At 40.6% G+C, this 24873-nt stretch overlaps 1 protein-coding gene and 1 pseudogene across 3 annotated transcripts in view; one reads left to right on the top strand and one right to left on the bottom strand.

Moving 5' to 3' along the window:
• Positions 1 to 6079: 6079 nt before the first annotated feature.
• The window catches only part of Dnai4 (dynein axonemal intermediate chain 4), a 71256-nt gene continuing 52462 nt past the window's right edge, over positions 6080 to 24873 (bottom strand). For 2 of the 3 annotated variants that reach the window (XM_041652906.1, XM_041652907.1), the window contains 6 exons: positions 23075 to 23232; positions 22633 to 22754; positions 15315 to 15413; positions 14618 to 14844; positions 11982 to 12138; positions 6080 to 7320 (listed from right to left, as the gene is read on the bottom strand). In XM_041652906.1, the coding sequence (XP_041508840.1) occupies positions 7270 to 7320; positions 11982 to 12138; positions 14618 to 14844; positions 15315 to 15413; positions 22633 to 22754; positions 23075 to 23232 (814 nt within the window). In that variant the 3' untranslated portion in view covers positions 6080 to 7269. Of the gene's footprint in view, positions 7321 to 11981; positions 12139 to 14617; positions 14845 to 15314; positions 15414 to 22632; positions 22755 to 23074; positions 23233 to 24873 lie in introns of those variants that run through there. The other variant, XR_005974385.1, reaches the window with a different exon arrangement.
• LOC121448728 lies at positions 16797 to 17445 on the top strand (annotated as a pseudogene).

Here is a 24873-nt window from a genome sequence, read left to right as displayed (position 1 = left end):
AAACAGACCTTATCAGAAATACAAGTGTTTTTAAATTAAAAGAGGAGTTGTCACTGGTTTTCGAAACAGCCCATCAAGATATAGTAGAAGAATGCTTTCAAGTAGCTCTGAAATTCATATCACTCTTTCCACGTATTTTGAGGTTTGATTAGAGAGAACCACCAAGGTAAAAATGTCCCATTTTGTGACCAGTCAGTTGGCTATTTATCATGTTCCTGGAGCATTTAATCCTTTTTCCTTGTTGGTTGACTCGTTAAGTGGGTGCTTCGATTTACTCTGCATTTATCTTTTTTGTTGTTGTTTTGCTTTGTTGTCGTTTGTTTTGTTTTTCAAGACAGGGCTTCTTTTTTCTCTTTCTAACAGCCATAACTGTCTTGAAACTCTCTTTGTAGACCAGGATAGCCTCCAACTCAGAGAGATCTGCTTGCCTCTATCTCCCAAGTGTGAGGCTCAAAGACATGCACCTCCACACCTGGTCGCAATTGTCTTTTCACGTCTCCTAGTCCATACAGACTGCAGTAACAAAACACCAGAGGTTGTAAAGTTTATAAACATAGAAATGTATTTCGTGTAGTTCTGGAAGCTGAGAACGACAAGGGCCAGGTAGTAGCATGGTCAGATTGGGGAAGTCCCTCTTCTGGGCTGTAGATAATTGATTTCACACTGGGCTCTCACACAGCAGGCGGGACACACCAGCTCTCTGGGGTCTCTTCTAAGAACAAGGGCTCTGCCCTTGTGGTCTCACCCCTCCCAAGGCTTCTCCTAAGCATACACCTTGAGCGCTGTCATTTCAAAATGTGGCTTTTCTTATAAGGAGCACAACTGTTCCAGCCACATCGGCGGCCTAACGGCACCTTTTCTCTCAGCACGTCCTGCACCGGTATGCAATATTAATCTCCCTGAGAGGGACTATGACCTTAAGATCTTTTTAAGAAGACGCATGGCCTAGAGACCCTTGAAGGAAACTGGGACCTCAGGGTCTGCCCTTTTCCAATAATTAATAGGATGACAGGAAGAAAGATAGGAATGAATGAAGAGAAAGACGGCAGTGGTAGAAAGCTCAGGTAGATCTAAGATTCTTCAGCTCTGCCTTTCCCCTCCCTCCCCTCATCCCTACTCTCCTCTTCTTCCCTCTCTTCCCCTCCTCCACTCCCCTTCCCTCCCCCTTTACTCTCCCTTCCCCTCCTCCCTATTCTCCCCTCTTCCCCTCCTCCACACTTCTCTCCCCTCCCCTCCTTTTCCTTCCCCTCCTCTCCTCTTCATGACCCTCACATTCCTGTTGTTGAGATCTAGCTGCTAAGCCAGCCCAGCACAGAGGAGAGCAGCCTGCTCCCTCCACAGAGCATGAGATGTGCACAGGAAAGATGTCCTTATCATATAAAATCATAGAGCACAAGAAAGATGTCCTTATCATATAAAATCATAGAGCACAAGAAAGATGTCCTTATCATATAAAATCATAGAGCACAAGAAAGATGTCCTTATCATATAAAATCATAGAGCTTTACGGGTTATTGGTTGTGACAGCATAACCTGGTTTATCCTGATGAACATAATTACCTTATAGTTACAACATCTTTGCAGATAGAGAGAATGTTTATAATAACCCAAAGAGTTTACTTAAAATGTTTTAAAACTTATATATGTGGGGGTGTTTCATCTGCGTGGACGTCTGTGTGTCATATGTGTCCTAGGAGGCCAGAAGAAGGCGGATCCTACAGCCACTACCTCGGTCCTCTGGAAGAACAGCCAGTGATCTTAATAGCTGAGCCATCTCTCCAGCCCCATGAATTATTATTGTCATTAACAATAGGAATTATCACATACTCAATGCATTGATTATAGGGAGGCCTATGAGCTATGGTTAATAACCAGCTTGGCAAACTGAAGTACAAATGTATGGATGCTTTTGAGATTGAGATCTACACAGAAAATCTATCCATGAAAACCTGTCCCAGTAAAATCAACATGTTCTAATCCGATGCAAGGGGCATTGCTAATTTATTATTTGTTGAACGTGGTAAATTATGCTAAGTGCTAATTGACTATTTATGCTAACTCATTAACTCATTTCCACTTCAAGAGAATAGTTAGAGGGAATTTACATAATGCTGCATGCTTGTATACCCACAAAAGCCAAATTTTGAAATCCTAATCTTTAATGAAATAATATTAAAAGAAGGTAGCTTTGGAAGGTCTACAACTAACATAAACCAAAACCAAAATTAACAGTCGCACAGTGGATTTGTTAGATGTGTGGTTTACCTCTGCATGGTTTGTCTGGAAGTTCAGCTATGGAGCACTTGAATGGGGTTTGTGGGCCCAGGTGCTTGTATGCCCACTTGGGAAAGTAGCTGAGACCATGCCCACAGGTCAGCACAGTGGGATCAGGACTGCTAGGAGTGCACAGGCAGGATAACATGGCAGATTCCTGAAGCCATACACAGAGATATTTCCAGGCCACGCAATGCTCTGCATGGCATATCCAGCTATTACTCAGATATAAAGGGTTTATGTGCTACATGCTCATTCTCAGAGTTAAAGTGCTGAGCGTGGCTCCTACCTGGTGGTTCCAGTGCTGGCAGTAATGGTACCTCCACCATTTTAAAAGCGAAAAGAGGTGGAGCCAGCATCCAGAGCTGCTGCACCCAAACTGCTTACCATTTTAAAAGCTCTTCAAGACAGAAAAGAATTTCAGATACACAATAGGACAGATTCAGACATAAAAGACCTCTAAATGAGTCACAGTGTTGGATACATGTACGAAGGCTTGGGAGAGAGAAGAAAAAGAATATACACAGTTATAAGAAGTAATTTTTTTTTTTAAAAAAGGAAGTCTTTAAAAAGACAGAGTATAGACAATTATAGATTAAAAGGAGTAAACAAAGAATAAGCCACGTAAAGATGGAAAATTCACAGAGAGTCTGGATTATATATATTATTGTGTTTTCTTTGAATTTTTTGACTATGAAGGAGCTAAGTACAGAGAGACGTTTCATTATATGGGCTGTTAAGCTAAACCAGCATGTATATTATAAAGGTATCATGACTTCCAAATATGGGTCTAAGGATGTGTTACTTTGGAAAAGAGGTTCTTCTTTTGTTTCCACAGAGGATGAGAACCTGTGGAATCCTTCCAGACTGATATGATTTGATGGACCAAACCCCCCTGAAAGCTTGCCATGAACACCCCCCAAAAATTACTTCACACACCTGCTGACTGAGATGAACCTAGCACACAGAATATACCATGAAAGACCTGATTAATAGCATCTCCAATCAGCAGGCAGTAGTCAAGAGAACTATACCCAAACTCTCTAATATTGTTTATATATGTTTGTTTACATTTAAAGGGAGCTATTCTATAGAGATTTGCATTGGTATGGATTTTGGTTTATTGATACAAATTTAATGTCAATTTTGTTATACTGTGTATATGTCTTTCTGATCTTGATTAAGATATTGTGTTTATACAGCTCATTTAAAAATATAATATATAATCATCTATAATAGTCAAGCTTGTAGTCATGTTAATTAGGTTTTCTAGATAATAGAGATATGTTTCATTTAGGTATTCTTCAAATCTTTCAAAGACCTTCAGAGTATGGCATTTAAAATGTTTTAAGAACTTAGGGATTTTCATGACTGTGAGACACGTCTGCTCCTGAAAGCAGCAAGCTGCTTCAAGAGGAAGATGGGCATCGAAGAGGCTCCTTACAGAATTGGTTAGCCATTTGGGCAAAAAAGTGCTTTTTCCTGGACTGCTTGATGAACTGGACATGCAGTCCCTACAGAGATATGACTGCTGAGCTTGCCCAAAGGTGAGACAATCCTTTGGGGTTCCTGAAAGAATCTTCTAGACATTCTGCAGGACACAGAAGAAAATGACCGACAAACTGACAATATAGGCAGGACTGTCTTTGAAATTTCCTGCTTCATGGAAAAGTCTGGTGGATATGTACTTGTAGGCTGAATATGGATGCTCCAACAGTACAGAAGAACTTTGGGTGACTGTCCAGGCAGCGAGATTTCTCTGTAAAGTCTAGAGTTTTGGAAGTTGCTTACAATATACTTCCTGTTTACTTAGGCAATATTATATCCTTCTGGAGTCTTTAATGGAGTTGAAAAATTTATAGTAATAGTGTTCCTTAGTTATGATAAAAAATAAAGTAGATATAAATATTGTAACTGTACGTCTTACTTGATATATGTTTTGTATATGTAATTTTACTCTGTTAAAGTTAAAACCTTCCTTTTTATTTAGACAAAAAAAGGGGAGGTGATGTGGGATTCCCCTCTGTATGCTGTGAAACCATTGGTTAATAAAGGAACTGCTTTGGGCCTATAGCAGAGCTATAGGGGAACAAAGCTAGGTGGGGAAAACTAAACTGAACTCTGGGAAAAAGAAGCGCAAAGTCAGGGAGAAGCCATGTAGTCCCACCAGAGATGGATGCCAGAACTTTAGGCAGTAAGCCACAGCCACATGGTAATACACAGTTTAATAGAAATGGGTTAGTTTAGGATATGTGTTAGCCAGAAATATGCTTAGGCTATTGGCTAACCAGTATTGCAAACAATATGGTTTCTGTGAGATTATTTTGGGGCTGAGTAGTCGGGAAACAAACAAGTGGCCTTATTGCAACATTTTTTTTTCCAATTTTAAAAAAGAAATGGTTATTTTTCTAAGATTCATAACAATGTTTTAAATGTCAGGCTTAGTGGACATACTGCATTTTCTGTTCCATCTAGAAGCTGGTCTCATATAAATGTCAGCCTTTTAGTTTTACTCCCAATGAGTTTGCCACATAAAAGCTAATATGCTAGTAAACAGTCTACAAGTTTGGAGGAAACTTGAAACAAAGTCCTCAATAAACAGATCACTGAGGTAGGTCACCAGGAGAGCATGCATCTCCTGCAGGAGCAAGCACACCATAGCACAAAGGGTAAAGATGTTCTCAGGAGACCAGGCTCTGAGTGATCAGAATGAGCCTTGCACCCTTCTCCTTGTATTTACATTGCATTAATGTAAATTAGATATATTACATTAGATAAACCTTGTTTCTCCAACTGCTGGTGGGAACACAATCACACAAAGTAATGACAATCTTCATCAAAAAAGAAGACAGGAAAAAAAACCCAAAAAGTGACCATGGATTTGTTATTACTTTTTATTGAAGGGGAAAATGGATTTTACTGTAATAAAATGGAAGAAAGCTGCAGCTATGTTCATGAACATTCCAAATTGACTCTGTGTTCTCTATAAATTATACAGTTCAAATGTTTTATCAACTCTGATCCTAAAGTATTTTCTTAGGGTTCTGAGGAAATTCAAGCTTTTGAACCATATTGTGATAAGGATCTGCAAGAAGGAAGTTATATTTCTTCATCCTTATATTCAAAAGGTATTTCTCACATTCCCAACAGAAGGGGTAGTGTGGTGAGCCCAGCACACAGTCCTTCTCTTCAAGAAGCTCACGGTCTAGCAGGGAAGGAGGCACTAAGCAACTGATCTTGCCAACTTTTACCATACCAGGCATGAATCCCAGTTTAGAAATACAGTTATCTACCCATGAAAGGAAAGAACTAACTTGGGTAAGCTGTCCTCTTGCCTTCACATAAAGTACCCTACCCACTGCACATCACAAAACAAAAACAAATGCAAAATTTTTTAAGAAGAAACTTAGTTATCTAAGAAATATAATGTTATTTTCTATATTTTGTAGCAGGCTTTTACTTTTGGGTCACCAACCAGCCCCAGTCCTGACATGGAGAATTATTAGTTTTGAATGGTTGACTTTAGCTTAGCTCTTTTAACTTAAATTAACCTGATTCTCTTTATCTACATTTTGCCTAACACAAAGGAAAGTCAAAAGTCACCCCTAATCTACAGATGTAAGAGCATCATTTCCGCCCACGTGATAGAGGGGAGAGAGTGAAGCAGAGGAGGTCCAGTTCCTTACGTCAGTTCTCCAATGTCCAAAATGACATCTTTATTTTTCAGCCAGGTTTTATTAAACAAGAGAAAAAATATAATTTTTTAAAAACCATTACAATAAAAAGGAATACATTTTTTCAATTAAATCAAGTTTTTATTTTTTTTCTTACTCAAAGTAACACAGTTTAATCTTCCAGAAAGACAGCCACAATGACTTAGACCAGCAGAAAACCATCTAATTTTTATGACCTGACCTAAACTCAAGAACCACCTAAAAACTTCCTTGCTTTTGTTTAATGCATGGTTGCCAAACTCTGGAAATGGCGAGGCGATGGTTGCTTGTCGTCAGAACTTATCTTCTCACTGTTATGGACTCTTATCGCCAGCATAGACATTCACGACCTCCAGAGCCTCTGTGAGCTTCACAAACCTCATCTCCTTTCTCCACTCACAACACTTTACTGAGCAGGCTGCCATGCCCTGAATACTTACTTGTTAAGGACCTACATGGACCACCTCTTGGCAGTCTGTGCAGTGTGTGTCAGTGGATGGGTGTGGAGGGTTCTCTACCCTTTCTACCCAATCTCTCCCTAGACCTCTTTAGACAACTCCTGACACAATGTATAGGTCAGAGACCGTCTGTTTTCTTGCAGAGACAACGCAAGTCTGGGCTGAAACTTCATGGCAGATGATTCAGGACTTTCAGAGGAAGGTAAAGACATATTTCAGATGAGCGCTGCCCTCTGACGAGAGAGTAGGATGCTGGCTAGCTGGACAATGGGATGCTGATATTTGCTGCTCCATCCCCTAGCTTGTCAAGTGGTCTGACAAAGCTCTCTAGTTTCAGGGCTCGGATTTAGGAGGACAGCAACGATGTTCCAAGTCAGGTGTGAGAACTCACCGTGCTCATAGAAGTGGCCGTGCGGCTGTAAATCATAAAAGCAGAGCTTGGGAAGCAGGTTTGATAGTTGCTGGAATTTTACCTTCTAATGACTGAAGATTAAGTAATTCTAAAAATAGCTAAGTTTTTTTTAAAAAATCACTTTTTAAGCTATTTAGACATTTTACAGGCATATGTATTTGCTAATAGATACTTCAAATATGACCAAGAAGTGTAGCAGAAATATCTTTAGAAAATTAAAAAAAATCCCAACAAAAACCTTAAGCTTATTTTATATTATAAACTAATCACATTTCTGAAATAGAAGCTAATTTAATTTAAATGGAAGGTATAGACCCCATATTGCTCTTTTAAAACTAAAAATCTTATGGTATATAATGTTATTCCCTTTTCCTAAAACAAGAATAAAATGCAACAGAATCCAAATGATAGATTATACTGATTGGTTTGTCTTGGACCCAAGCAGAACGTTTATTACATCTCCCTGAAAAGAAAAGAAAAACCCATAATTACAATACAATAAAATTCAATCTGAACAGTAAATCTGCCTTTAAAATGCCATTTGAAATTTGAAAGTTAGATATATACACATTTAATGGGCATCCATTGAGACTGGAAAAGAGGAACAAACAGGGGAAGGTTTAAATAATGACACTTGCTTCCTGGTATATACCTGCTTTGCCAGTAAAGGCTCTTTTAATGAAGTTGGACAAACAATTTTACAAGGATTTGATGGAAGGGCAGCGTTAGCGCCTCCGTGCCTAAGCCTGAGCTTGCTCCCCTGCATTCCCAGTTCTTTCCTGACCTGGCAATAGTTGTCTTAGAGACAGGCTTCTTGATTTTCATGTAGGTTTGTACCAAAAATCACAAGATGACTACAGACAAGAGGATAAAAACCAAAGATGAGAAGAACATAAGAATTTAGAGTGAAAGACAAGAAGACCAAAGAAGACCAAGTTCCCCCTACCACAAGGGAAAAGGGAGCCTGAGAAAATCGGCATCTGAAGATTATGGGAGATGGGAATGCCAACCGCATCTAAACGCTAAAGACCAAGGAGCCCCTGTATCTCAGAAGTCAGTTCCAGTCCTCTGTCCTGCACCGCACCCACTGCCTTTAGTGCTTCCTCAGCCTACAGCACCCAAGTCCAATGCAACAACATAACACCTGGCCATTTCTTACAGCCTCCAATGTAACAATGTAACACCTGGCCATTTCTTACAGCCTCCAATGTAACAGTGTAACACCTGGCCATTTCTTACAGCCTCCAATGTAACAATGTAACACCTGGCCATTTCTTACAGCATGTAATGCAACAAAATAAAGCCTGGCCATTTCTAACCTTAATGTGCTTTCCAAAGCTGTCCTTCCTGCTTCTGTCTCTCACTTGGGTTAATGAAAGCGATCAGTCCTGCAGCTTGCTCTGTGATGATCCTTGGTGCCTAAGACAGGCCCTGTCATTTGGTGCACTCAGTAGGTATCTTATCAATCCAAGAGTGCCTTCAGTATCTTTCAACAGTACTCTATAATATTACATATCATATTTTTAAGCTCCATTTTAAACATCCCACCTTTTAAAGACTATATATATATCCCAAAAAGAGAAAAATATGGCAAATATCTGTATACCAAGCCATAGTGGCCAATGAAGTATTCAAGGGTAATCTCTACAGTCTAGTCATGGAAGAGATTTCTTCCTACAAGGCCCACTGCACTGACTTCCACTGAATTCTAAACCATAACTCTTTAAAGCAAAACTTAAATGCCTAGTGGTTGACCTTTATCACAGCAAGAGAAGTGTTGGTGCTTCCACGATCATGACAGATAAGGGATGGAACATCCTGTCTATAGTTAGCTATACTACAGAGTTATGATTGCAAACCTGGACCAGGTCCCACGCTCATGTCACACAGGAACCTAATACTTCTGTTAGTCATTAAGCAAGACAAGCATTGCTTTGGCAATAATTCCTGTGTTTCCCTTGCCAGCTGTGGCTAATAAATATTTCTCTATTCTCTTAACATCCTGACTATACTTACTTTAGTTTTTTAGTTCTCAAGATGTGAGTCATGGCATTTGTTTAAATTACCCTAACCAGAGTCCCTTTGCTGGGCCAGGGCTGGAGCCAACCATTTGTCATGTATTATCTGATGACTATTGCCCCTAGACTCCTCCAGTAAACACCAAAATGTAAGAAATCATTCCATTTAAAACTCTCAGAACCCCCAAATCAAAATCCTTCTACTGGAAAGTCACAAACAGTAACTGGCAACGAGAGAAAGAACATGTGGTCCAAAAACCTGTACCAATTCATTGAACTCTGCTCTAGCACTCTACACACAAGGGCTGCATGGTAGCTTTCTTTGTTTACAAAATACATATCCACCCAAATCAACAAATACAGACTGGAGAGATGGCTCAGAGGGGAAGAGCATTTGCTGTGCAAGCATGGGGACCTGAGTTCAAATCCCCAGAACCTCATAAGAGGCTGGGCATTGCCCTCTGTCTGAGTGCCTGCAACCCCAGCACTGTGGGTGGGTGGAGACAGGAGGATCTGTGGGAGCTGCTTATTGCCAATCTAGATCCAGCTTTAGTGAGAGTGAGTCTCTCAGGTGATATTGCAGCTAATGTCCTCCCCTAGTGTCTGCACAAACATAGAAGTATGCATGATGACACATACATGTAACACACACACACACATTCAACAAAGGCCTCTTTGTCTTGTTTTTTTTTTTTTAATAAAAGAAACAATGTTGTAACAGGAAGGCCGCTTGTTGGTTCCCGGCCACCTGGATAGCTTAGACCCCAAATAATCACACAGAAACTGTATTAATTAAATCACTGTTTGGTCCATTAGCTCTAGCTTCTTATTGGTTAACTCTTACATATTAATAACCCATTTCTAGTAATCTGTGTATCACCACACAGCTGTGGTTTACCAGCAAAGTTCCAAACATCTGTTGTCTCTGGTGTTTCCATGGCTTCTCTCTGACTCTGCCCTTCTTTCTCCAAGAATACTGCCTAGATTTCCCTGCCTAGTTCTGTTCTTCCCTGCCATAGGCTCAAAACAGTTCTTTATTCATTAACCAATAAAAGCAACACATAGACACAAGGACCTCCCACACCAGAATGTTCCTACAAAAGAAAAAGTAAATGAGTGTGTAGGTGCAATGTCATGCTGACTGTGTGGAAGTGAGAGGACAACTTTGTGGAGTCAGTATCATCCCTACCATGCCCCTTCCATCTTTACATGGATTAAAGGAATTGAATTCAGGTCACCAGGCTTGCACAGCAAACACTTTGATTTACTGAGCGCTTTGGCAGCTCTGAAGTTCTTTTTGTATGCCTTCCTATCCTTATGAGTCACTTCCCAGGAGCAGCCTTAGACATCTGGCACACCATTTACAAAATGGAGTACTATACAGTGGGGGAAAAATAGTGACATCTTGAAATTTGCAGGTAAATGGGTGGATCTAGAAAACATACTGAGTAAGGCAACCCAAACCCAGAAAGACAAATACCATATGTACTCACTCATAAGTGCCTCTTAGACATAAAACAAAGAAAACCAGCCTATAATTCATAGTCCCAGAGAACCTAGACAACCCAGGGGACCCTAAGAGAGACATACATGGATCTAATCTACATGGGAAGTAGAAAAAGACAAGATCTCCTGAGTAAATTGGGAGCGTGGGACCATGGGAGAGGACAGAAGGGGAGGAGGGAGAAAGGGAAAGGAAGGGAGAAAAATATATAATTCAATAAAAACAATAAAACAGAAAGCTGATTTATGTAATGTTTAAGCGTTTTATTTTGAAAAAAATCCTATCATCCTGTTGACTAATATTAACACCAGCTCTATTAGTTTTGATAGTGGCTTTTGGATCCAGATCTATTTTTTCCCTTCTAGTACTGGAAATGGAAGACAGGAATTCATATGGGCTAAACATAAACTACTATTCAGCTACACCCTCAGTCCCAACAAATTGAATTAGGAACAAAAGGAATTTGACTTAAAGAAAGAGTCTCCTTCTGCCTCTCTCTATTTTCTGTTGTCATTCTTGGTGGCTTTTAGAAGGACTTTACACATGTAAACTACTTTCGTGAAGTGATTTCAGTATCTGTGCCATAAGGGCTTCACATTAAAATCTCCAGGGGAAAAATGGCTTTATGAATTCATGTGGTTCTCCCAAAACTTTGCTATAAAATCCAGACTAAAACCCCCTTCTTGCTGGGGAAAAAAAAAACATTTGGATAAAATTTGTAAATGCAAATTTGTATTGAATGTGAAAACTAAATAAACTCCCAGCATGCTGTGATTGGGTTGAGCTCTCTCATCTTAAAAAAAAAAGAAAGAAAGAGAGAGAGAGAGAGGGAGTGAGGGAGGGAAAGAGGGAGGAAGGAAGGAAGAAACCTGGTACATATCTTTCCTATAAATGAAACCAAGAGCTCTCCAAACCTTTGACATACTCTTGGTTGAAACTAATAGAGAAAAATTTTGATGTCACTTGATATAATACCTTGATAAGAATTACTTCATTTTATTACTGGGGCTATAACTGCTTTCCAAAACTATGAAGGAGGGGTAGGTAGGTTATGCTCACAGAAATAGTACTAAACCTTTTGACATTCTCATATTAGGATATTTACCAGATTATTATTTGAAATAACCAAAACAAAGAAAAACTGAAAATCTATCATAAAAATAATGTGCATTGAGGATACTGAGCTTTTCTGTCAAAATTCGGCAACATAATGCTCACATTTGAATAGCCGCATAGGGTGAAGCACCGGAAACCAATTCTCACTTCCAGAACAGTAGACAATCTCTGAAGACATTTATTTCAGCCTCACCTACTGTCCAAGCCCTGGTTGCACAGTAGGCATGACATCAAGCTCCTCCCGATGGTGTTTAAGGTCATCTGTGGGGCCATCATATCCTCACTATTTATTGTCTATAACTAAGGAACTGAGACTGACTGAGGACAAGCTTGGATACCATGTACAGTAAAAGCAGAGACACTTGGGACCCCCTCATTACCCCACACACCTCCTATGTGTCACTAAATGTACATCCATGCCATGCTACAAAGTTACAACACAACAGAGTCACAAAAGGACCTAAAAATTTTGCATCCAAGTCTTACCCGGCCATTGTCCAAAGCAGTAGGCATATTTCTCAGTTCATAGACTGCAACCTGCCCATCACTGTCTCCCACGAGAAGGCAATCTGTCTGCTTGGCAAAGAGAACGGTTGTGAACTTGATTCCAGGGTTAGCAACATTCACAATCAGAGGATCCAAACTGTAATGAAATAGTTTATCTGAAAATTTATGTGTCACATGAAAATGTTCTTTTAAAAGATACAAACTGAGGGAAGTTTGATTTTTAAAAAATATGATGTAACAAACCAAAAATCTCCTAAAGTGTTCCCAAATTTTGAATAACATTTGCTCCTAATCAAAAACTTCATTCTTTAAACAAGCAAGTTACAACCAGGAAAATTTAATTCATACCTGTAGCACAAATTTTAATTGATCTTAAGAAATAAAAACCCATCTACAATTGGTGATACCAAAGAAGCTAAGTAAGAAGGTGAACCAAAGGAAAAGCATATAGTTGTCCTCTTGGCTATGGGAAGTAGACAAAATTGCCGGGGAGAAAATTGAGATCTTGGGGGTGGGGTGGGATGGGGGTAAGGGGAGATGGGGAGAGAGGGGGGAGAGGGGGAGAATGGGGGGAGCTTGGGGAAGGGGGAGGATTGGGATGAAGGAAGGTTGGATGGGGGAGCATGGAAGCATGGTTCTTAGTTAAGGGAGCCACCTTAGGGTTGGCAAGAGACTTGAACCTAGAGTGGCTCCCAGATGCCCAAGCCGAGGTCCCCAGTTAGTTCCTTGGGCAGCTGAGGATGGGGAACCTGAAATGACCCTATCCTATAGCAATACTGACGAATATCTTGCATATCATCATAGAACCTTCATCTGGTGATGGATGGAGACAGAGACAGAGACCCACAATGGAGCACTGGACTGAGCTCCCAAGGTCCCGATGAGGAGCAGAAGGAGGGAGAACATGAGCAAAGAAGTCGGGACCACAAGGGGAGCACCCACCCACTGAGACAGTGGAGCTGATCTATTGGGAGCTCACCAAGGCCAGTTGAACTGTGACTGAAAAAGCATGGGATAAAACTGGACTCTCTGAGCATGGCGAACAATGAGGGCTGATGAGAACCCAAGGACAATGGCACGGGGTTTTGAACCTACGTAATGTGCTGGCTTTGTGGGAGCCTAGCCAGTTTGGATGTTCACCTTCCTAGAAATGGACGGAGGGGGGAGGACCTAGGACTTACCACAGGGCAGGGAAATCTGACTGCTCTTTGGGCTGGAGAGGGAGGGGGAGAGGAGTGGGGGGAGGGGGAGAAGGGTGGGAGGAGGGGGAGAAGGGTGGGAGGAGGGGGAGGGAAATGGGAGGCTGGGAGGAGGAGGAAATTTGGTTTTTTTTCTTTTCTCAATAAAAAAAAAAAAGAAAAAAAAAGAAATAAAAACCCAGAATCAGATATGGAGGTTAATGCTGAAGACTGGAGAAGCAGAGTAGCCAGCCACTAGGGAGTTTTTTATTCTACCAATGCTCAGACTGAAAGGGGCAATCCTGTCTCTAGGAAACGACTGAGCTCCTGTCTCCTCCCACCGTATATTCTTCTCTCCGCTCAGTCATATTCCTTCCTGACGCCATCCCCCCTAGTGCTGGGAATAGGACTCCCGAGGATTGGGATTAAAGGTGTGAGCCACCACTGCCTGGCTCTGTTTCTCTTAGACTGGATCAATTTCGTGCATCCCAGGGTGACCCTGAACTCCCAGAGCTCCATCTGCCTCTGTCTTCTGAGTGCTGGGATTGAAAGTGTGTGCCACTACTGCCTGGCCTCGATGGTTAACTAGTAGCTTAGCTCTGCACTTTCATTTTCAGGCAAGCTTTACTTGTTAGATTACAAACAAAACATCACTACACCTAACTTAAATGTGAAGAGATAAACGAGTTTTTGTGCTAGTTATTTGTGTGTAGACTTATACTATGGACCATATACAGTGATTTTACTCATCTGCCATCACTCAAAGTTTTTGTTTTCTCTGTCTCTGTGTCTGTCTGTCTATCTCTATGTCTCTCTCTCTTTCTCTCTGACTCTGTGTGTGTGTGTGTGTGTGTGTGTGTGTGTGTGTCTCAGCTCTCAGTTGTGACTAACATTACAACTAGAATTTAAACAAAACTCCCTTCCACATTATAGGTATGCTTCATCAAACTGAGAAAAGACTATGAAGTGCAGTACAGCCCTGCCTGTGAAATGCCTTAGTGTGCAGCAGGCACGGCCCTGCCACAGGCCACCATAATTACCTCTTGCGGAAGAATATTTGGTTCTACATGAACTGCTGAAGCGTAAGGCTACCTTCAATAGGCATGGTTCTTAGTCTTGGTCATGAAAACATCCGACCTGTATCCTTCAAAAAGGAAAAGCAGCTGCATTCTTCTGTTTCCAGAGAAGCATTGCCCTGGAAACTATACTTTTACCAGGAAAATGAAAATCAAGGGATGGAACATTCAAATAGCCACTCTATTATGTATGTTATTTATTCAAGAGGAAATCATTCTATAATATCACAGCCGAGTTGTGACTGGCACTGCTTGAGCCACAGCATGCTCTACCTGGTGACAAAGCTACAGGAGAGATCTTTTGATTTGAACTGCTTGTGTTGCTGGAGACATCACTCAAAGCATAGCATTCAATACGCACGTGCTGATTTGAAGGTCCCAAATTTCTACTCTGCTCTCATTTGCAGCAGCAAAAATATAAGCGGATTTTGGAGACCAGGCGACATCATAAACAACGTAAGTAGTTGGGTAAAAACTCAAATACGGCTTGAGAGTCTCCTGACGCCAGATCATGACACCCCAGTCTGCAGAGCAGCTCAAGAAGACGTCAGGACAGAATGGGTTCCACGTGACTTTATACACTGGACCCTGGGAATGCAAAAATGTCATGCATAGGAAAAAGAATATTTAAATCTTATATTTTTAAATTTGGCCAATAAGTTAGAAGTTAATTAAGATTTCTGGAAGCTACAAACACCCCTGAGCACTACATAGGAACTGCTTTAGCTGAAAGCAAAGCTATGAATTTGATCTTCCTTTAATTATTCAATATAAAAACACACTTGGGAAAATGGAGAGTAACTATTAACAGGTATTACAGCCTTCTGAAAGGACATCAGATAACGTAATGAAAAACAAACAAGTTTGGATGTATGATCATAAAGAAACAGAGAATCAATATGAGCGAGAAACAATGTTTTTTTGGGATCAGCCCATGCACTTAGTCAAGGGGCAACTAACCCACAGTTGTAAACTTATTGCATCTATTAAACACATCATATGTGCCTTTCAGAAATACCAGCAGATACAGTTTCCAAATCTACAAGAATTAAGCTGACCTTGTGTCCACTATATGTCTCTAGGTATTGCTCATTGTATGAACAGGAACACTTGTGAATAAGGCCTTCTTCTGTGCCAGCCAGATATATATTTGTGTCCTACAACACAAGGCATGTCAGACATTAAATACAAGATCTGCCAGTTTAACATGTAGTAAACCCACTCAATAACCAAAAGAAAATACTATCTCAGATATAAAATTTTTGTCCTTCTTTTATGGTTTCACAATGACCACCTCAAAGTAGGGGGATTTTGTAAAAGTACAAATATGTTAGCTTATACGGTGAGAGAACTTACATGTTTCGCAAAATAGTCACTATAAGGTGAAAAGAAAAGCCATATACGAGATATTTGGACCATATGCAATAGGCTCTAGAAGGCATAAAGGGTTTGTATGAACAAACCAAAAACACCAAATGCTTAAAAAAAAAAAAACATTTCTTCAAAGACGGTAAGTTTTTCAAGATGGCAAGTGGGCATCCAACTACAAGAGGTATTTAAAACCCTAAATAGACATGACCAATAAGCAATCTTTTCACAGGACATTTCAAAACTGCAAAAGAAAAATTCTAAACACATGTAAATGACAACAGATCATAATAACATCACACTTCCCAAAAGAAACTGTAAAGGCCAGGGAAAACATGTTGGTGTTTCTCAGGGCCTAAAATAGGTAACTGTGGAACAACATGACTACTATAAGCAGCTGTTATGAATATGAAATTCCCTCCAAAGGTTCATAGAGCAGAACATTTGGTTCCCTGGCTGGTTTGGGTATTTGTGGAAGCTTTATGATGGTGAGACTTGCTGAAGGAGTAAGTCATGGGGAGTTGGGCTCTGAGGTGTAATCACACACCCATGTCAGGCCAAAGAGCTCTGTTTTCATGATCCACTGAGATGTAAACAAGCTGTTGCATGCCCCTCCGCCATGACAGGAACTTCGACTAGTCTGGATGACGTCATGTCTTTCCTACCATGAAACCATGAGCAGAATCGTCTGTCTGCACTTACGGTGTTTATGTGAGGCATTGGGTCATGGTGATGAGAAAAATTAAATAATAAACCATCCAAGTTATCTTTTAAAGTGTCTTTGAAGAGTGGTCTAAATTACATTAACTTAGGAAGGAGCCCCAACAAAAACTATGAGCAGCATCCCATGGGCTGAGGTCCCGGAATAAAGGAAAACGAGGATGTTACGGGGATGTTAACTAGCTTTCATGCCCTCTCTGTTTCTGGATGTCCCATTGCTCTGACTTCCCCACCGTGATGGACTGGATCCCTTCATTCTTTGAGTTGCCTTTTTTCAGGTATTTTCATCACAACCATGAGAAAAATAAAAAGAATCAGAAGATGCTAATTAGTAAAAGCAGATTTGAAAACGGAGACAACAAAGCCATTGCAGTACATTGAGACAGCGCCGGGGCAAGCGAGAGCCGGACGGGCACTGGGCGACTCTGTGCCTCGCGGAAGAAAATCAACTAAACATGGGCAAAGGAGATCCTAAGAAGCCGAGAGGCAAAATGTCCTCGTATGCATTCTTTGTGCAAACCTGTTGGGAGGAACACAAGAAGAAGCACCCGGATGCTTCTGTCAACTTCTCAGAGTTCTCCAAGAAGTGCTCAGAAAGGTGGAAGACCATGCCTGCTAAAGAAAAGGGGGAATTTGAAGACTTGGCCAAGGCTGACAAGGCTCGTTATGAAAGAGAAATGAAAACCTACATCCCCCCCAAAGGGGAGACCAAAAAGAAGTTCAAGGATTCCAATGTACCCAAGAGGCCTCCTTCGGCCTTCTTCTTGTTCTGTTCTGAGTATCGCCCCAAAATCAAAGGAGAACACCCTGGCTATCCATGGGGATGTTGCAAAGAAACTGGGAGCGATGTGGAACAACACTGCTGCAGATGACAAGCAGCCCTATGAAAAGAAGGCTGCCAAGCTGAAGGAGAAGTACGAAAAGGATATTGCTGCTTACAGAGCTAAAGGAAGACCCTATGCAGTGAAAAGGGGAGTGGTCAAGGCGGAAAAGAGCAAGAAAAAGAAGGAAGAGGAAGATGATGAGGAAGACGAAGAGGATGAAGAGGAGGAGGAAGAAGAGAAAGACGAAGATGAGGAAGAAGATGATGATGATGAATAAGTTGGTTCTAACGCAGTTTTTTTTCTTGTCTATAAAGCAATTAACTCCCCTGTACACAACTCACTCCTTTTAAAGAAAAAAATTAAAATGTAAGGCTGTGTAAGGTTTTTTTTTAAACTGTACAGTGTCTTTTTCTGTATAGTTAACACACTACTGAATGTGTCTTTAGATAGCCCTGTCCTAGTGGTATTTTCAATAGCCACTAACCTTGCCTGGTACAGTCTGGGGGTTGTAAATTGGCATGGAAATTTAAAGCAGGTTCTTGTTGGTGCACAGCACAAATTAGTTATATATGGGGACGGTAGTTTTTTTTTTTCATCTTCAGTTGTCTCTGATGCAGTTTATACGAAGATAATTATTGTTCTGTTAACTGAATACCACTCTGTAATTGCAAAAAAAATTGCAGCTGTTTTGTTGACATTCTGAATGCTTCTAAGTAAATACAATTTTTTTTATTAAAAAAAAAAAAGAAAGCTCTTTCTCTTCCGGTCGCAGGCGCTTCGGGAGCCTCCGATTACCGTCCAGCCATGGCCAAGTCCAAGAACCACACCACACACAACCAGTCCCGGAAATGGCACAGAAACGGCATCAAGAAACCCCGGTCACAAAGATACGAATCTCTCAAGGGGGTTGACCCCAAGTTCCTGAGGAACATGCGCTTTGCCAAGAAGCACAACAAGAAAGGCCTGAAGAAGATGCAGGCAAATAATGCAAAGGCCATGAGCGCACGTGCGGAGGCCATCAAGGCCCTGGTGAAGCCCCAGGTGGTGAAGCCCAAGGTGCCAAAGGGCCCCACCCGCAAACTCACCCGTCTGGCTTTAATTGCTCACCCCAAGCTTGGGAAGTGGATTAGAAGCTACATGGCCAGGGGTCGTAGGCTCCAAAAAACAAAGCCCAAGGTTCAAGCCAAGGCAGAGGCCTCAGCTGCAGCTCAGGCTCCCAAAGGTGCCCAGGCCCCTGTGAAGGCCCCATAAAAAAGGTCGCAGTCTGCCAGTGTGAAGACAGATGGACTGGTGTGAACACCTACACAGTATTTGCAGATGTTCAGGACCTTATGCTGTTTTTACAAATAAACTTGAGGCAAGTTCTGTTAAAAAAAAAAAAAAAAAGAAAAGAAAAGAAAACGGAGACAACATATACCAGCAAAATTTGAAGAACCAACACACAGTAGACCTTAAAAGACCCTTCACTAAATTGGAATATCTGAAGAAATGAATGGATTTCTACATACATATAATCAACCAAGATGAGATTAACAATCTAGATGAATCTATAACAAGTAACAAAACTGAAGCAGTAGTGAAAAACACATCTCTCAGCTAAGAAAGACAGATTCAGATGGATTCACTGCTGAATTCCACCACACTCTTCAATAAGAAGAGCCAATACTTCTTGCACTATTTGGTAGAATAGGAAAAGATATAATGAGTCAAATTTTTTTTAATGAAGCCAGTATTACCTTGATATCAAAAGCAGATAGACACAACAGAAGAAGAAAATTACAGACAAGTTTTCCTGATAAACATAGATACAAAATTGTAGCATTATTTCTGGTTGGTCTTAATAATAAAAACCCAGATTCAGATGTAGGGGTTAATGCTGAAGATCAGAGAAGCAGAGAGAGCAGCCACTAGAGAGTTCTTTTACCTCTGCCAATGCCCAGACCAGATCCTGTCCTCAGACTGCATCTCCAGACTCTGTCTGTCTCCACCAAACCTCAGACTGCACTGAGTTTCTGTCTCCTTCTGCCTTATATTCCAATCTCACCCAGCCATATCACTCCTGCCTCTACCTCACTAGTGCTGGGATTAAAGGCATTTGGATCCCAAGTGCTGGGATCACCTTTGTGTGAGCTCTGTTTCTTTTAGAGAGATTCAATCTTGTGTAGCCCAGAGTGGCCTTAAACTAACAGAGATTCGTCTGCCTCTGTCTTTTAAATCCTGGGATTAAAGGTGTGTGCCACCATTCCGTGCCTCTAGTGGTTTAGCTCTGCACTCTGATCTTCAAGCAAGCTTTATTGTTAAAACATAAACAATATGCCACTACAAAAAACTCTTAGTAGGATATCTGCAAACTGAACTAAACACATCAAAAAGATCATTTATTATGATCAAGTTGGCTTCATTTCAGAGATATAGATATGGTTCAACAAAGCCATTCAAAAGTGAACTATATCACATAAATGAACTTTAGAACAGAAACAACATTATTATTTCCATATATATATAGAAAGGGTTTTAGACAAAATCCAGCAACTTATGATGAAAACCCCAAAGAGAGTAAGAATAGAAGGTACATCTGTCATGGGAAAAGATCTTCACCAACCTCACATCAGACAAAGATCTGATCTCTAAAATACACAAAGAGCTAAAGAAATTGGTAATCAAAAGAACAAATAATCCAATAAAAAAAAAATGGAGTAAAGACCTAAGCAGAGAACTCTCAACAGAGGAATCTAAAATGGCTGAAAGACACTTAAGGAAATGCTCAACATCCTTAGTCATCAGAGAAATGCAAATCAAAACAACTCTGAGATTCCATCTTACACCTGTAAGAATGGCCAAGATCAAAAACACTGATGACAACTTATGCTGGAGAGGTTGTGGGGAAAAGGGAACACTTCTGCATTGCTGGTGGGAATGCAAGCTGGTACAACCCCTTTGGATGTCAGTGTAGCGATTTCTCAGAAAATTAGGAAACAACCTTCCTCAAGACCCAGTAATACCACTTTTGGGTATATATCCAAAGGATGCTCAATTGTGCCACAAGGACATGTGTTCAACTATGTTCACAGCCAGATCTGGAAACAACCTAAATGCCCCCGAGCAAAGAATAGATAAGGAAAATGTGATACATTTACACAATGGAGTACTACACAGTAGAAAAAATAAAAACATCTTGAATTTTGCAGGCAAATGGATGGAGCTTGAAAACATTATTTTGAGTGAGGTAACCCAGACACAGAAAGACAGTTATCACATGTACTCACTCATGGGTGGTTTTTAAACATAAAGCAAAGAAAACCAGCCTACAAACTACAGTCCTAGAGAACTTAGACAACAATGAGGACAATAAGAGATACTTAAATAGATCTAACCTACATGGGAAGTAGAAAAAGACAAGATCTCCTAAGTAAATTGGGAGCATGGCGACTGTGGGAGAAGGTTGAAGGGGAAGGGAGAGGCAGTGAGGGGAGCAGAGAAAAATGTAGAGCACAGTAAAATCAAAAAAAAAGAAAAAAGAAAAAAAAAGAGAAAGACTTCAGTGCAATTCAAGCCCATAGTTATGCTTCCTATAAACTGTCCTAAAAGGACCAATGGAACTCTTTGGTAGTAAAAAGCTATGTGGCTGCAAAGGGAGGGCTTAAGGAGATAATTTTCATTAAAAACAAATATTAAAGGTTAGTGTGTGTGTGTGTGTGTGTGTGTGTGTGTGTGTGTGTAAAAACAGAAAGCATTTCCACCCAAATCAGGAACGAGCAAGGGTGCCCACACTTTCTTAGCTTGGGTAACAAGACAAGAAACAGAAATAAAAGTGATACAAATTGGATATGAAGAAGTCAAAGCATCCTTATTTACAGATGATATGATTCTATACGTATCATCTGTAAAGACTATAAAGACATTACTGGAAGCACTTAGATCTTACACACACTTTCAGGACGTGGTACTCTAGAAAGTTAACAGAAAATAGCAGCCTTCCTACATATGGGTAACAAAGATGCTTAGGAAGAAGTTGGGGGAACAATGTCACTCAAAGGGTTGGTTCTTTAAAAAAATGACATTGACAAATCCCCTATAAAATTAACCAAAAAAAAAGACAGAGAAGTAAAAAAAAAAAAATGGAGATTAAAAAAGGAGACAATACAACAGTTTCCAGTGAAATCCAGAGGACCCTCAGGTAACAGAAAACATGTTCAAAAAAAAAAACCTATATAACCTGTAGGAGGTTGATGAAGACCAGCCTGAGCTACCTGAGACTCTGTCTCCACCTTTCCTCCCACACTATAGAAATGTGCACAGACCTACGACAGGAAAATAGAAGCGTGATGATTTGGACAGAAGCAGGCCAATGAAAGAAAAAGCATACAGAGGTGCAGTAGGGATGGATATGAGGGAAATATATATATATGAAAATGTCAAAACAAAGTTTATTTTATGATCATTGAAAATGTTCATTTAAGTAGGGCAGTAGTGGAGCAAACCTTTAATCCCAGCACCCAGGAGGCAGAGGCAGAAGGATCTCTGTGAGTTCGAGGCCAGCCTGGTCTACAGAGAGAGTTCCAGGACAGGCTCTACGGCTACATAGAGAAAGCATGTCTTTAAAAACCAGAAAAAAATGTTAATTTTAACATCTGTATATGGCAGAAAAACGGACAGTCACAAATCAATTACTTATATTATTAAAAGTCAGTAAAGCAAGAGGCATTTAAAACCAATATAAACAGAAGAAAGGAAAATACTAAGATCAAAGTGGAAACCAATCACACAGAAAATAGAAAAATGGTATTAACATAAATTACATCAAAATCTTGTGTGGAGGTCAGAGGAAAGGTCACCTTTGCTTCTGCTATACATTGTGCTCTAAGCCAGCTGGCCCATGAGTTTCTGGCTGATTCTAAGCCTCTGCTTCCCATTTTACTGCAGGAGTGTTGGGTTTACAGATGCATGCTATCGTATACAGTTTTTCTCCGGAGCCATCTCTCTGGCCCACAAGGTTTCATTCGAATGAGGCAGGTGGTAGTATTACTAAAAAGACGATAAACATGCAGGACTCGTTTTCTTAGAGGTCTGCCATAGTGTTTGAGTCTTCTGATTCCCAAGTTCCTCTAGAAGAGCGGAATCTCATTAACTGCTCCGATGTCATCAAGGGAAGTCTTCATAATCCCCATCCTGAGAGGTAACTCACCTTAAAACGTAGAGCGGCGTATTCTAGAGTTAACTTACATAAATATGAGAGCGTAGCCGAGTGGCCAGGAAGGTGAGCAGAGGCATGCGTATTAGGCCTGTGGCTATCAAGAGAATCAGTTCTGCCACAGCTCTTCTCTCCCATTCTGCCTCACATGGGCAGCCATATCTACACTGGGGTGTGTGTGCGTGCGCGCGTGTGTGTATAATTCACAAACTGCACCTCCGTATTTGGAAACTATAACAGATAATGGTAGAAAGTAGGTTGAAACAAACTTACCTTGGGGTGGAAAGCGAAGCACATGCCGGGAGCCTGTCGAGAGATCAGAGCCTCGCCCTTCTTTTCTTTCTCTGTTCCCTTTTTGCTGCTCGTAACAGTAGTTCGCCTCAGCCGCATCAAATCTGCATGGAAAGAAATGTGCGCGCGCATATGTTTGCGTGTGTATACATACAAATGGATATGAATACATGCACAGTTTGCTATTCAACTGCACGAGAAAGCACACTTAGCATCACGCCTGTCTCTTTTGAAAATCAGCTGTATGCATATGGTTCGATAAAAAATGGGACAAAACAAATCTGGATGCTCAGACCGCGATGACCAGCTCCGGGTTTTCCACCTACCCACCAAGACAAACTCTGTCACTTTTCCCACAGAAAGACTTCTCATCTGGAACCTTTAGTTCAGAATCTGAGAAAATGGGCTCTCCTCTGGTTTTTACCATGACAATCCAGTCCTTTTCGAATAATCCACTTGGAGACCCTTCCATCAGCTGATATCGACACCAAGATCTCTCTCTTGTCATCCCCCGTGGTTCCTCTGTCTTGTTCTATCCACTGCAGTTGCCAAACCGGTCCCAGATGTTTCTGAGGTGACTCGCTAAAACAAGCAAAAATGCCAAATACAAATCATTTAAATCAGTTGGAAGACCTTGGCGTATAAGTAATAAGAACAATACCCCAAATGACCGTTCTTCTATTCATGTAACGACTCTTCTGTTGTTCAAACCCATACTTCAATTATTTTGCATTTGTATTCATCTTGTGGGGCTGGGGTGGGATGGGGGGTGTTGCATGTAGCCCAGGGCACATGTGCAGGGGTCAGACAATAGTGCTGGAGTCCACTCTCTCTTCCCTGACAGGAGTCCCAGGGATGAAATCCATCTCAGGTCATCACGTTCTGTGAAAAATGTCCTTAACTGCAGAGCTATCTCATTGGCTCCTTTTATTTTATTTTTTAAATTTATTTATTTAGTTATTTCCTTACTTGTGTACTCAAGAACCAAACTTCTGAATAGTTAATCACTTTAATATTTTACATGGTGTTTCTTATGTCTTTCAAAAAGAAATTTTTACTGACCTATAATTATATTTTAAAAAAAAAATAAAAAGAAATATAAAAGAAAAGATTTTCTTCTTGGGATCTATATTTTTTGCTTTATATATTCACTCTTTAGACATGTTGAATAAGTAACTTTATTTTTATAGTTTCTTTTCCATTATTCAAATCAATTAGTTTTTGGACTGTTATTCAAATAGACAATCCCCGCTACATATTTCATTCTTCTCCCTATACTTTTAGGATTACCCACTGTTTTGCTTCTGAGATTTCACTTTTTTAAAAAACTGAAACTATCTCTCAGATTACTGACCTTTTCTAGCTGATGAATAGAGAGCTCTATTCCTATTATTTATTCCCTTGACTATTTTATATAAACTTTCCAATACAATAAATAGCTTTGAACTTACAGTAAAAGATGGCTTTGGAGATTTGGTTAAACAAACATGGGCCCTTTTCCTAGAAGCAAGCAGCAGGGTCCATGCTGGCAAACCTATGCAAATAACTGCAGTAGTAAGAGCCTCTGCCTTGATGACTACAGCTAGTCTCAGCTAAGCTTACTCTGACTCTGCTGCAAATAATATATCACATCTTAGCCACTCTGAAATTTGGTCTAAAGAAAACAAAATAAAAACAACCACCTAACTCGTTTAAAACTAGCTCTTTTTTTAAACCTGCCTGTATTCTTCTCATCACCCATTAACTGGTTCGTTCCTTCTCAGACATGCCCTGCTGGCACATGCTAAATATTTCATGACATAATGAGAATCCAGAGGAAAGCACCTCCCCGCCCCCACTCTCACTGAGATGGCACAGGAGCTCAGAAAGATCCACCAGTCCGTCTCCTCAGCAACAGTCTGTGTAGCACGATAAGCCGTAAGATTAAGGCGTGTGGGGTATGCACAAGAAGAGAATGAAGTTTCTTAGAGGAGATAATAGAAAGCAATTGGTTAAGAATATCCAGAAACCGCTAAGCCAAGATAAGTGTGTTGGTGAGGCAGGGAGAGGAGAGGATGGGGGAGGCAGTGAGGGTGACAGACTCCAGCTGGAGACAACAGGAGGACGCATTAGGCATTTTGAAAATAATGGTATTATAGCCTCAGAAGGAACAGAATATTCACTTCAAAGTAAAAACAGTCACTCGTATAACTGGTCCTGGGGGAGAGAATAAGCACGCCTGCC

The sequence above is a fragment of the Microtus oregoni genome, unplaced genomic scaffold (genome assembly GCF_018167655.1).
Source record: "Microtus oregoni isolate MIOR12 unplaced genomic scaffold, Mior012 000005F_ref0000423, whole genome shotgun sequence".
Classification (NCBI taxonomy): domain Eukaryota; kingdom Metazoa; phylum Chordata; class Mammalia; order Rodentia; family Cricetidae; genus Microtus; species Microtus oregoni.
The sequence above is the reverse complement of the archived record's forward strand: the minus strand, read 5'-3'. Positions and strand labels throughout refer to the sequence as shown.